Here is a 13,230-nt window from a genome sequence, read left to right on the forward strand (position 1 = left end):
TTCACTTTCACCATTCAACGAAGCTCCACTGAGACTGTACATTGTGAGAACACACCTTCAATTCTGTATGATCATTTTAATTTAAAGACGACTCGTTCATGTGTGTATGTGCTATAGGATAATTATTAATCATTGCGTCTCCCTTTTAAGTGTATAGATGTGTTGATGTATGTGTGTTTGTGTTTGTGTGTGTGTGTGTGTGTGTGTGTCTACATTTTTAAATTTCTTTGTGAGACTCAGCAGTGAGGGCATTAGAATAATGGATTGTTAGTAACGGTACCTCTGAGAGAATTTTCCCCTATTTGTTATAGTTTTTTTTTTCCTCATAATGTGAAGGTGATGTTTTAAACTGGAGTGCAATTCTTGTGTCCTACCCGACTTGTCATTGGGATTAACTTTGTCACTTGTCATAATATGTCATAATTCATATTCTGACAGAACCCTGAAAATTGTTAAACTGAAACCCCTATAAATAATCAAGTGAGATCTATAGTCGTATACAACCAGACAACCAATGAATAAATTGATTGTGTTTTCTTTGTAGGTGAAGTATTCTTCTCTTCTTGCCTTTCATGTTGTTGTCTTTCAACTTGAGAAAACTCAGCATGGCACGTGTGTGTGTGTGTGTGTGTGTGTGTGTGTGTGTGTGTGTGTGTGTGTGTGGATGAGTGAGTGTGGAATGAAGGGGGTGAAAACAGGAGACAAACTTCCACTGCTCCATGACATTTGCTCCTGCGACAATAATGCTCCCATGAAATATCTGCGCTCTAAGCCAAAGATAAATTCTTCTCACAAACACAACGGGACCCTAACCCTAATCCTAAACCTCATATCAAACTAAACCTAAAACCCTATCAGTCTCTTACAACCCTAACCCTAACCCTAGGTCCTTAAAGAAAATAAGACGGGTCAGGAGCAATTGTCGCAGGAGCAATATCTGTCACCAGCGCGCATTACAAGGTGTTCCGTGGTACAAGCAGCACGTTGTCAGAGCGTTCACATGGTATCCTTTGACGAATGAGTGCAACTCTTTCTTCGATATGTTTGTTGCTTTTTATATTTCATTGTTGCTTGTGTGTGTTTTGTCATGAACAGAAAAAAGTGCAGAATAGTTTGTAGGCCTATAGAATCATTTTTTTTTATAATCTTACTGTTATTTTGGTCTTGCATTGTCCTGATGTTACTGTGTTTTCTAGTTTTCTTGTATAAACAACATCAGTGCGCTTAGAAACACCCGTATAAAGTGGCATATAAATACAATTATTATTATTATTATTATTATTATTATTATTATTATTATTATTATTATCATTATTATTATTATTATTATTATTATTATTATTATTATATAGCTAGGCTTGATATACACTACAGTTGCATAAAAAAATATAATCAGGTTCTCAAACGTCGGTCATAATAAAAGCTATGCAATTAATGGTTAAGAATGATTGCTTTCAGCACTGAGGGTTTTTGAGAAAAATGGCGTAAATGAAATATGAACACCACCATATATGCATATATATATATATTTGTATTATATATATATATATATATATATATATATATATATATCATAGTATATATATACAGATATACAGTAAACCTGCTCCCATTTGTAGTAAGCTTGTCTCGCCCACATATAGGAATTATCACACAATAAGTGTGGACATCAATACGCATCTCCAATCACATACAATATTATGTGACCCTGCACCTCAAAAGAAACAAAAAGTCGCCAGACATGAATTTTTTGTTAAGACCATAATATTCTGAAAGAGCAGACTTTAAGCTTTAAAATGATGTATAACTCAAATCAAATGGACTCTCCTAACCTATCTAAATATTGGAAAGAAAGCACAAACTCAGGAAAAGTGTGAACTGAGAAAAGAGGCTCTGAAGTACAGTGTCTATTCAAGCGCCTAATCTTTACCAAACCGTGCTGGCTGTGCGATGAATGGGACAAAAAACAGGAAGTAAACCTGGCCACCAGAGTAACAACAATGAAGGGATTATCAGATTAAACTGAATTTAAGCATGCCTCATTAACACATTCTGTCCATAATTAATGCCAACTTTCAAAGCAGTAGCACTATCCATTCAAAAGTTATTAGAGTTGAAAGTGAAGAGTGTGGACAAGGTTTTCAGAAATGAAAAAAAGGATTCTTAAGACACACCTAATCACACTATTCTACCAAAAATACTCGAGATAAACTGCTAAAAAAACACACTTTCCAGCCCGTTTTCTGATACCAAATTTTAGCATAATGTAAAAGAAGACCCGCTCTTTCAGAAAATATGAAAAAATCAAGTTCGGCTAGAATGAACCATTTCACTTATTTTCAGTCCTCACGCAAAATCAGTGTGTGCGACTTTATGTTCGTTTTGAGGTGCACGGTCACATATGTAGGCCTATATATATGAAGAGTGCGAAATAGATGAGAGTAATTTTCATTTTGTAAGTTCATCAAATAGGGTAAATGAATTTTCAGTAATACTGCACTCGCTACATAAATGTTTTTTAAGAAAAATATTCACATGAAATTTTATTTTTTCTGCAGATTCAATCTCAAATATTGAATTCTCGAATTGATAAAAGGAGATTTTGATTTCGAATTCAAAGTCATGAAAGAGGATATATATATATATATATATATATATATATATATATATATATATATATAGTATATATACTTTGACTGTTTAAACTGTGAAATTGTTATGTCATAAAGCTAGAGACCACCCCATCAATAATAGACGATGTACGCATGAACTTAAACCCACTAACTCCAATTAACCTGAAAGAGAAACACAGTTCTCAGAACTTAAATACGTATGAATGCATCCTGGTTTAAACTAAAAGTACGCCAACCACAGCTATGTTCATAATTCACATAATGTCCGGCAGTTTCATTCTTTATTGATGCAAGTTTACTGTAGGTCTATGCGGCAGACTTCAAAAGATGACACATCACGTCAAGTAAGGAAGTCTAATAGAAGAGAATAAAACCCTCGGAATAGTATTCAGGGTATTTTATGTGTATAATTTTTGTTTGATCAATTTCACTGCAATCACAGAACAAGCAGTGACATAGTTTACCTACTGACATTTCTTCGGTGGTGAAATGTTTTTTATTGTAAAAATCATACATAGATTTTAATTCTTTTTATACCTGTCATAATTATTGATATTTTTTTTCGGTTGTGTCCAATATCTCCTTAAGATCATAGCATAGCAATTTATTATGTGAAATTACATGAGAATGACAGCGTTTAATACATTGCTGATACGATGGACGTCTCATAAACGGAATGATATAAATGAGAAAAACATACCAAATAAGTTGTCACAGAAAGTGTACTTCCTACCTACACGGCAGCTATTTTCATGATCAAGCATTGTAGGCGTATGCCTCTATGACTTGAACATTGCACTAATCAAATTCATTTATGATATAATCATCGTAAATTTAGGGGTAGAATGGGGACTTGAGCGTAAAAACAGAAGATATTAACGGATAAACTAAAACTTGTACGAATACAATCACCGCTCACACTGTTCAATCATGTGTGTAGTATGTTCAGAAAGTCTCTATAATTTTCAATTATCTCACACAAAAGTAGGTAATGAATACGGTATAAAGCAAAAAATAAAAACAAAACAAAAACAAAACAAAACAAACTCAGAATTATGAAACTGTGGGGAAATTAGGTAACTATTGAAAAATACTATTTTTCTCTTACCCGGAAAAGAAAGAGAGAAAAAAAGTGGTGCGTAACATGGTTGAAAAACAGACTGGGAAAATCTCGTAGAGAAACAACATTGCTTAAGTCGTATCCTGTCGTTTACAGTAACTGTTTGTGCACTACTTCTATGTACCAGACCGCCAACGGTGCGATTGTTCTGTTCGAATGCATGGGATATACCACCAAAGCGCCGGTATTGGAAATTTTCTTATCAACAGGGAGACACAACTCAATTAAACACTTTCACTAATCATTAGATAAGCAGAATGCTGATGCGGTATCGGGTTCTTCAATGAAAAAACTATTAATAGCATTTGCAGTCGGTGTAAAGAGTATACCATTATGATAGTATCGTCAATAAATTCTAAATTTCGTCAATATGATAGTTGATTGTACAGGACGAAGTAATGCCGGTCATGGATCAAAGAGATAACGGGAGAAGTCATCACCGCTCAGGCGTAGTTGATGGGATCCTTTCGTACCGTATTATGCATGGTGTGACAAGCTTGGTTCAGTCTGCTCCGGACGATTTCTAGGCAGAGATCTATAAATAGGAAATAAGGAAAGCTGTAATGCATCCATCAATGTCTATACAGAGAGAGATCGTTTGAAGTTCACCTTTTTATGAACTCCTGCACCACTAAAATCGAATACTTTACATTCAACGTAGTCTTATAGGCATGTTAACTTGTGTCACTAACTTGCAACTACATTGTACAACATTTTTGATCAGGTCAGTGTGAATGATGACATGTACTTTTGGCAGTGTGTTTAGAAACTAATCTAGAGTTACTCATTACTTGATATTTCATTGCAAGCGTAAAACTATCGGAAGGTAACATTACAATTAATGATATTTTTGCCATCAATAGAAGAGTATTATGCAAACACTAATACAAATGTACATCAATTCATATCAAATTGGGATATTTGAGATTAAAGCTGCTGAAAAACAACGAAAACAAGGTGTGTAATAATCATAATATTATCTGAATAATATTTTCTGATAGGTAACGAGCGCAGGAGTTAAGTATCGCCGAAAAGATTTGATTTTTTTCTTACTTAAAAAAAGCTAGAAATTTACCATTGTCTCCATTTACGTGAAGAATTAATAATTCCCGTCAGCAGAAAAAAACAAACAAAACAAAGCAAGCAAGGATTGAACAGGGATGCTTGATTTTATAAGAAACGAGAGATATTACTCTAACATCCAGGTATGTTAAAAGGGATCGACCTTACTGGTGCTTTCATCCTCTTTACTTACCGGATCACGTTTTCCCGGAATCACGTTAGAGTTTGTGTCGAGGTGCATTTCCTGCAGTAAAGAGGAAAAGAACGCAAAGTAGAGCAAGTACCTCTTGCATTTTTCGAGACTAATATCATACATGAAAATAAGATTATACGTTCATTGCAACTGATTGAAAAATTGCCCTAAATCGACGTAAATAAGTACTAAATTGATCAGTGTTTCAGTAGTAGCCATGATAAAAAATCATGGGCGTACATACTCGAGCAGGATTCGAACCTACGACCTCTTGATCACCGGACAGGCGTCATCTCCACTAGACCACCGAGCTTTCGCCCGACAGCAAGTGTTGGTTCTAATCCTTATAGCATGCATCGGGTACTGCTTTTAGAACCAACACTTGCTGTCGGGCGAAAGCTCGGCGGTCTCGTGGAGATGACGCCTGTCCGGTGATCAGGAGGTCGTAGGTTCGAATCCTGCTCGAGTATGTACGCCCATGATTTTTTTTTTTTTTATCATGGCTACTACTAAAACACTAATCAATTTAGTGCTTATTTACGTCGATGTAGGGCAATTTGTCAATCAGTTGCAATGAAAAAACATCTCGACGGAAGAATTTCACTAATTTGAATAAGATTATACGTATATTATAATGTGTTTCTGTGCATGTGTGTATATATATAATGAGAGATAACAAAGACTGTATATTCTAGGGAAAGGAAAAAACACAGGAAGAGAATAAGAAAGTAAAATTTTCACTGGTGCGTTCATACTCCTTTCTTACCGGATCACGCTTTCCCGGAATCACGTTAGAGTTTGTATCAAGGTGCATTTCCTGCAGTAAAGAAGAAAAAAAGGCAAAAGACCAATCTCATATTGAATTATGTATGCTACCCTCATACATAAAATAAATTAAACGTATCTCTTTGTCCTTCTGTGAGTGTGTTTATTATATATGATATTATATAACCATATGTAATTGTAATTATATATATATATATATACATATATATATAATATGATATATATACATCATGTACATACATACATTTTTATATACAAACACGAAAGAGAGAGAGAGAGAGAGCGCATAGACTTGTATATTTTAGGAGAGAGAGAGAGAAAAAAAGAAAGAGAATATAAGAGAGCAAGTGAATTCCTCACTGGTTTGTTCATATCCTTCCTTACCGGATCACGCTTTCCCGGAATGACGTTAGAGTTTGTATCGAGGTGCATTTCCTGCAGTAAAGAGGAAAAGAACGTAAAAATGGCAATGTACGTTAATGTAATACGTATTAATACAATTATTATGCATTTATTATTATTTATCATAAGCAATATAAACAATGAATAAAGGAAAGAACACATCGAAAATAATGAAATTCAGTAGTCGCTACAGTATAGTTGACGTCGCAAGTGAATTCCTCACTGAAACGTTCACACTCTTCCTTACCGGATCACGCTTTCCCGGAATCACGTTAGAGTTTGTATCGAGGTGCATTTCCTGCAGTAAAGAGGAAAAGAATGGAAAAAAGAGAGCAATCACTTCTTGTATATATGAAGCTAATATAATACATATAAATACAATTATTATGCATATTATATGTGTTTCTGTGCATGGGTATATATATATATATATATATATATATATATATATATAATATTATAATCTCGGTGAATATAATACATATCGTAATCTATAAACTATGAATGAAGGAACGAAAACAAAGAAAATGTAATGAAATTCAGTAGTCGCTGCTGTATAGTTAACATTGCAAGCGAGTCCTCACTGTTGCGTTTATATAAACTCTTTCCTTACCGGATCACGTTTTCCCGGAATCACGTTGGAGTTTGTATCGAGGTGCATTTCCTGCAACAAAGAGGAAAAGAACGCAAAATAGAACAATTACCTCTTGAATAAATGTATCGTATAAAGATTAAATGTATCTATGTGTGTTTCTCTGTCTATCTATGTGTGAGAAAGAGAGAAGGAATGAACAAAGACTGACATATTATACAGGAAAGAAAACAAAATAGGAAATAAATTCAAAGGAGAATTAAGTTCACCTTCATAGACATGTGGGTTGAGTGAATGCAGCAATATTAGTAGAACACATCAGTGAGAGATTGAGCAAAATCGGACTATCCGTTAAAAAGTTATGAATTTTTGAAGTTTCTGCTCAGTCACGGCTGGATGAAAAGACTACTATAGCTTGTGATGTCACATGAGTACAACGATATGAAGAAAGAATAAAGAAAATTCAACATATTTCCATTTTTTTTTTTAGCATAACAAAAGAACACTCGACTTCTCTCTTTCAGAAGGTTGGGGGAATAACATTACCCTTAACATACGTCAGTTGCAAGTCGAAGAACTGTGCACTTTATTCAAAAAGTAAAGTTTTGTGAAATTCTCTTTTTATTTTCCTTATATAGTTGTACGCATGTGACATCATACACTGTAGCAGTCTTCTCTTCCAGCAGTGACTGCGCAGATACTTAAAATATTCGTAACTTTTGAACGGATTGTCCAATTTTCCTCAAACTTTCACTGATGTGTTTTACAAATATTGCTGCATTCTCCCAATCCTTATGAATATGAAGGTGGACTTGTCCTTTAACAACTGAAGATTCTGTGCATAATGACCTATTGTTCCCTGGAAGGTACAGCAATATACTGCTCTCATTTTGACAGCTTCCTAAATGACGTATATAGAATGGCTCACTGCATCTTTATTTTTGCGCAATTTATGTAATCTTTATTTGAAAGCCTATTAAAACTTTACCAAGAGAATGGTGTGTCACTGACGTAGTTCTTACATACGTTTGTTGACCTTGGCCGCTTTCAGATCACATAATTACATAATCAATGTAAAAAAAAAAACGAATTTATTAGCTTAAAACTAAAAACATCAGACGGGCGGTTTCGGGCGTTTTGGGGGAATGAGACGGACACTTTCGGAAATTTCACGAATTATTGATATAATCTTGAAAATATTATTCTACCACCAGTACTTTACTTTTTTGTGGTACTGAGAGATTTAACTCAAAGTCCGGTTATTTAGACAATGCAAATAAAAAACAACAACAACACGAGCTTTTTATTAAAAATAAAAAAAGTGATATAGAACTCAACAGGGATGTTAATAGGGAATTAAGACCTTACTGGTGCGTTCATACTCTTTCCTTACCGGATCACGCTTTCCTGGAATGACGTTAGAGTTTGTATCGAGGTGCATTTCCTGCAGTAAACAGGAAAAGGAGGCAAAAAGAGCAATCACTTCTTGAATAAATGTATGCTAGCCTCTGCATACATAAAATAAAGTAAAATTATCTCTAAGTCCTTCTGTGAGTGTATATACATATGGGGTTTGTTTGCAAAAACCGATAAGTCCATTTTTGAAGATTTTGAAGTACGGTCTCTGTGATAAAGTACAAAATAATACCTTTTAAATGATATATTGGTCACTACATATAAAGGTGCATTTTTGAAGTTATGGTCAAAAGAAGCAAGAATTTTCTTATTATTCTCTTTATTTTTCTTGACCTTTAATTGCAAATATCTCCATTTGGCAAATATGGACTTATCGTTTTTTGGTTTTTTTTTTGCAAACAAACCCTTCATATATATATATATATATATATATATATATGAAGAGTTTGTTTGCAAAAACCGATAAGTCCATATTTGTCAAATGGAGATATTTGCGATTAAAGGTCAAGAAAAATAAAGAGAATAATAAGAATTTTTTGCTTCTTTTGACCATAACTTCAAAAATGTACCTTTATATGTAGTGACCAATATATCATTTTAAAGGTATTATTTTGTACTATATGATAGAGACCGTACTTCAAAATCTTCAAAAATGGACTTATCGGTTTTTGCAAACAAACTCTTCATATATATATATATATATATATATGAATTATAAAGATAAGAAGAGAGAGAGAGAGAGAGAGAGAGAGAAGGCATGGACTGGTATATTTTTGGTTGGAGAGAAAAACACAGAAAGAGAATAAGAAAGCAAATAATGTCCTCACTGGTGCGTTCATACTCTGCACTTACCGGATCACGTTTTCCCGGAATCACGTTGGAGTTTGTATCGAGGTGCATTTCCTGCAGTAAAGAAACGCAAAGTAGAGCAATTACCTCTTGGACATAATATATAGAGCCTAATATCATGAATAAATATAAATTATATATATATATATATATATATATATATATATATATATGTATATATATATATATTTCTGTGTGTGTGTGTGTGTGTGTGTGTGTGTGGGCAATTATTATGTATATAAAGCATCTATTATGCAGAGAGGAAGAGAGAGAGAGAGAGAGAGAGAAAGCAAAGACTGGTACATTTTAGGGGAAAGATAAAAACACGGAGAGAGAATAAGAGAGCAAATAAATTCCTCACTGGTTTGTTCATATTCTTTCCTTACCGGATCACGCTTTCCCGGAATCACGTTAGAGTTTGTATCGAGGTGCATTTCCTGCAGTGAAAAGGAAAATAAGACGAAAAGAGCAGCAACTCTTGAACAAAATGTACCGTAATATCATGTATATCCATATACATAAGATTAAACGTATGTATGTTTCTCTGTGTGTATATACTTACAACACTGCAAAAAGTCCGGTGTTAAATAGTGAACACCGAGCTGGTGTTAAATTTTCGGTGCTCATTTATGGTGTTAAATTAACACCTACGGGTGTCATTTCCAAATTTTAAACTGTTTTTTTGAAAAAATTCTTAGTAACTGCACTTCTTGTTGATTTTTAATTTAAACAAGACGATCAAGAATTTTACATTAAAATACTAGATTTTTGAAAAAATGTGAAAATAAATTTACACCAAAGTAACACCAGCTGGTGTGGTCTCTTATTGAAGCTGGACGGGTGTTAAACCATTGATATTAACACCAACAAATATCAAATCAACACCATGTGGTGTCATTTTTTGAATTAACACCAGTACAGTGTCAAAATAACACCAGGTACAGTGTCAAATTAACACCACGAAGTGTCAAGTGAACACTTTTCAACACCATCACAGTGCATTTTTAACACCTGTGGGTGTGGTCCTTTATTGAAGTTTGATCGGTGTTAGATTTAACACCCGTGGTGTTAAATCTAACACCGATGTTTTTACAGTGTAGAAAACGAGTAAAAAAGAGAGAAAGAGGGAGTGAACGGAGACTGGCATAATGTATACAGGAATAAAAATAAAATAGGAAATACATTGAACAATTGATAACCTATTGTTCCCCGGAAGGTACAGCAATTTTGCCCTCATTTTGACAACTTTCTAAATGATGTAGAATGGCTCACTGTTGTCTACTTTTGCGAAATTTATGTAATGTTTATTTCAAAGCCTATAAAAAGATTTATCAAGAGAACGGTGTGTCACTTTTACTTCTTACATACTTTTGTTGACCTTTGCCGCTTCCAAATTGCATAATAATTTTCTAATCTATCAAAAAAAAAACACATGAGAAATTTAATAATATAGCTTAAAACTGTAAATGTCAGACGGGCGGTTTCAGGCATTTTAGGAGAACGGACCCTTTCGAAAATTTCAATTATTAAGATGATCTTGAAAATATAATTTCTACCATCAGTACTTAACTTTGTTCTTGGTACGAAATCCGGTTACTTAGGCAATGCCTACAGTAAAAAACAAAAACAAAAAACGAACAAAAACAAACAAAAAACAAACAAAAACAAACAAACAAACAAACAAATAGGGGTTCGTGATTTAAAAAAGAAGTGTTATATATAACTCTAACAGGGATTTCAACAGGGATCGACCTTACTGGTGAGTTCATATTCTTTCCTTACCGGATCACGCTTTCCCGGAATGACATTAGAGTTTGTATCGAGGTGCATTTCCTGCAGTAAAGAGAAAAATAATGAAAAAAAAAGAGCTATCACCTCTTGTATATATGAAGCTAATATAATACATATAAATACATTATTATTATGCATATTATGTGTGTTTCTGTGCATGAGTATATATATAATATTATATATATATATATATATATATATATATATATATATATATAATATATATATATATCCCTAATTGGCACCTTAGGGAGACATATTGGGGGGAAGTGTCTTCATTAGGGAGACAACTGGTCATTAAGGAGACAATTTTCGTGTCTCCATTGCGTAAATTGCCATTGAACATGTATTTTAAAATTTGCATATAAAACAAATGGAAATGTCTTCCAAATGACCCATCTAGGAGTATATATATATATATATATATATAGGCGTACCTGTGTTTTGGTGCATTGTCTGCTACCGGCGGTTTCACGCTGTCGCGATCTTCAGGCAGATTCTCTGCTTTGTTCTGCTTTACAGCATTGAGTACTTTTCAATCCTCAACAAGCCATATATTCCCGACGGATATATACCCAACGGAGATATATATATATATATATATATATATATATATATATATAACAGGGCTCGACACTAACGGTGGCCCGGTGGCCCGGGGCCACCAAATTTGAAAGTCGGGCCACCAAATTTCAGAAAAGGGCAAATTTGGTGGCCCACCACGGGCCACCGAAATTTTTTGAAAAGTGTGTCAATAAATTCGTAACTTTTTGCGCCGGAAATGCATAAATGTGCGACTTATTTAAAAAAAATTGACTTTTATCAATGTCTTTTTTTTTCGGGCCACCAAATTTTTCTTTCGGGCCACCAAAAATTTGAAATTGATGATTTTGGTGGCCCCATCGGGCAACCGAAAAATAAAGTTAGTGTCGAGCCCTGTATATAATTTCGGTGAATATAATGCATATCGTAATCTATAAACTATGAATGAAGGAACGAAAACAAAGAAAATGTAATGAAATTCAGTAGTCGCTGCTGTATAGTTAACATTGCAAGCGAGTCCTCACTGGTGCGTTCATATAGACTCTTTCCTTACCGGATCACGCTTTCCCGGAATGACGTTGGAGTTTGTGTCGAGGTGCATTTCCTGCAGTAAAGAGGAAAAGAACGCAAGGTAGAACTATCATCTGTTGAAATACATTTCACAATTTCGGAACAACCTTTCAATGTTTTGTTATGGAAAAACTATGGAAAAGTGAAGACCAATCACTCAGTAAAACAATGAAGTAATTTCTGGTCATCCGCAAACATATTGAAGTAAGAGTGAATATTTTTGCAGTCAATTAGCAAATTGTTAAAAATTATCACATGTGTTTTAAGATAATTATGGGAGCAGCTGACGTATAATTGCCCTCACAGGGAGTTTGATACATCATGTACGTAGATGAGTTTCTCCATATAATATCGAAGTTAACAGAGGCTTAATAACAATCGTGTGATTTACACCTCTAATGCGAGATATGTACTTTTAGTTACATCGGATTAATGTTAGCGTTTCAATCTATAAGTAAAATCTGGTCGTCTTTTCTATAGGTACCTGATGGAAATGCTGTTACTCTAGGTTAACGGCATTATTTACCATTCACAGAGGAAACAAAATGAATCTCAGCTTTAGTGCTTCAAAATAGTTCTGAAATGTCTTTGGGATAGAAACAATCAGTGTTAAGATTTGAATCAGTATAAACTGTGAACAACAGTTATAATAAAAGTATTTCAAGACTAAACCGTCCACGGTCATAGTGTAGTGAGAAAAATGGTGATATATCCTTATATTTTAGGCTTTATTGCAAAATTTTTACATGATAGGATGTTTTGTGATACATCAGACCTACACATATGCATTAAATGTGGTATCTTGAACATTTTCTTAAATCACTGCTCCCAATGGTAAACAGTATTTTCGCTTAAAATGCAGTGTAAGACATAATTAATTCTAATGGTATACTCACGGGGAACCCATGAACCGTAAGGGCAAAGTAGGTAAACCAGATGGTCAGAAAAATCACACTTATTTTCCCCATGGCGATGTCTTTCGTCTGTTCTCCTGCGCCAGAAATATGTTACTTTCTGTTTTGATGTTCCTGACGTGCTCCAAGATGGAATGATGGCCGTTCGACTTATGTAAAATGACGAGACACCAATATCATTTTATATCAGATTTATCTTCCCTTCAACTGGAATATCTGTAACAAAAAAGGCAATGTATATTAATCACTATACGGAAAGAAAGCGATTGTTTATTCAACTTCCACGCAAGGAGACGCGCTTGATTAGAGTGGTCTAATTAAATCCGAGAAAACGCCATAACAGAAAGTTCTACGAATGA

The 13,230-nt window shown here is 34.2% G+C and overlaps 1 protein-coding gene across 1 annotated transcript; it reads right to left on the reverse strand.

Annotated features, from left to right (window-relative positions):
* Window positions 1-4,248: 4,248 nt before the first annotated feature.
* On the reverse strand, window positions 4,249-12,925 carry LOC139741103 (uncharacterized). Its single transcript, XM_071651692.1, has 9 exons — window positions 12,854-12,925; window positions 11,941-11,991; window positions 9,440-9,490; window positions 9,057-9,107; window positions 8,182-8,232; window positions 6,810-6,860; window positions 6,179-6,229; window positions 5,775-5,825; window positions 4,249-4,288 (listed from the first exon to the last, which is right to left on the reverse strand). Exons 1-9 carry the CDS (start codon window positions 12,923-12,925, stop codon window positions 4,277-4,279), a joined length of 441 nt encoding a protein of 146 aa, XP_071507793.1. The 3' UTR covers window positions 4,249-4,276.
* Between the last annotated feature and the right edge of the window lie 305 nt (window positions 12,926-13,230).

Source organism: Diadema antillarum, unplaced genomic scaffold (assembly GCF_040938485.1).
Source record: "Diadema antillarum isolate AM-2024a unplaced genomic scaffold, OU_Dant_1.0 seq00000903_RagTag, whole genome shotgun sequence".
Taxonomy (NCBI): domain Eukaryota; kingdom Metazoa; phylum Echinodermata; class Echinoidea; order Diadematoida; family Diadematidae; genus Diadema; species Diadema antillarum.

Coding starts and splice junctions, on each gene's coding strand:
- LOC139741103 (XM_071651692.1), bottom strand. CDS start 12,925: ATGGGGAAAATAAGTGTGATTTTTCTGACCATCTGGTTTACCTACTTT. Junction 6,861..8,181: donor TTCCAGGAAAGCGTGATCCG/GTAAGGAAAGAG, acceptor TCTTTGTTGCAG/GAAATGCACCTCGATACAAA. Junction 5,826..6,178: donor TTCCGGGAAAGCGTGATCCG/GTAAGGAAGGAT, acceptor TCTTTACTGCAG/GAAATGCACCTTGATACAAA.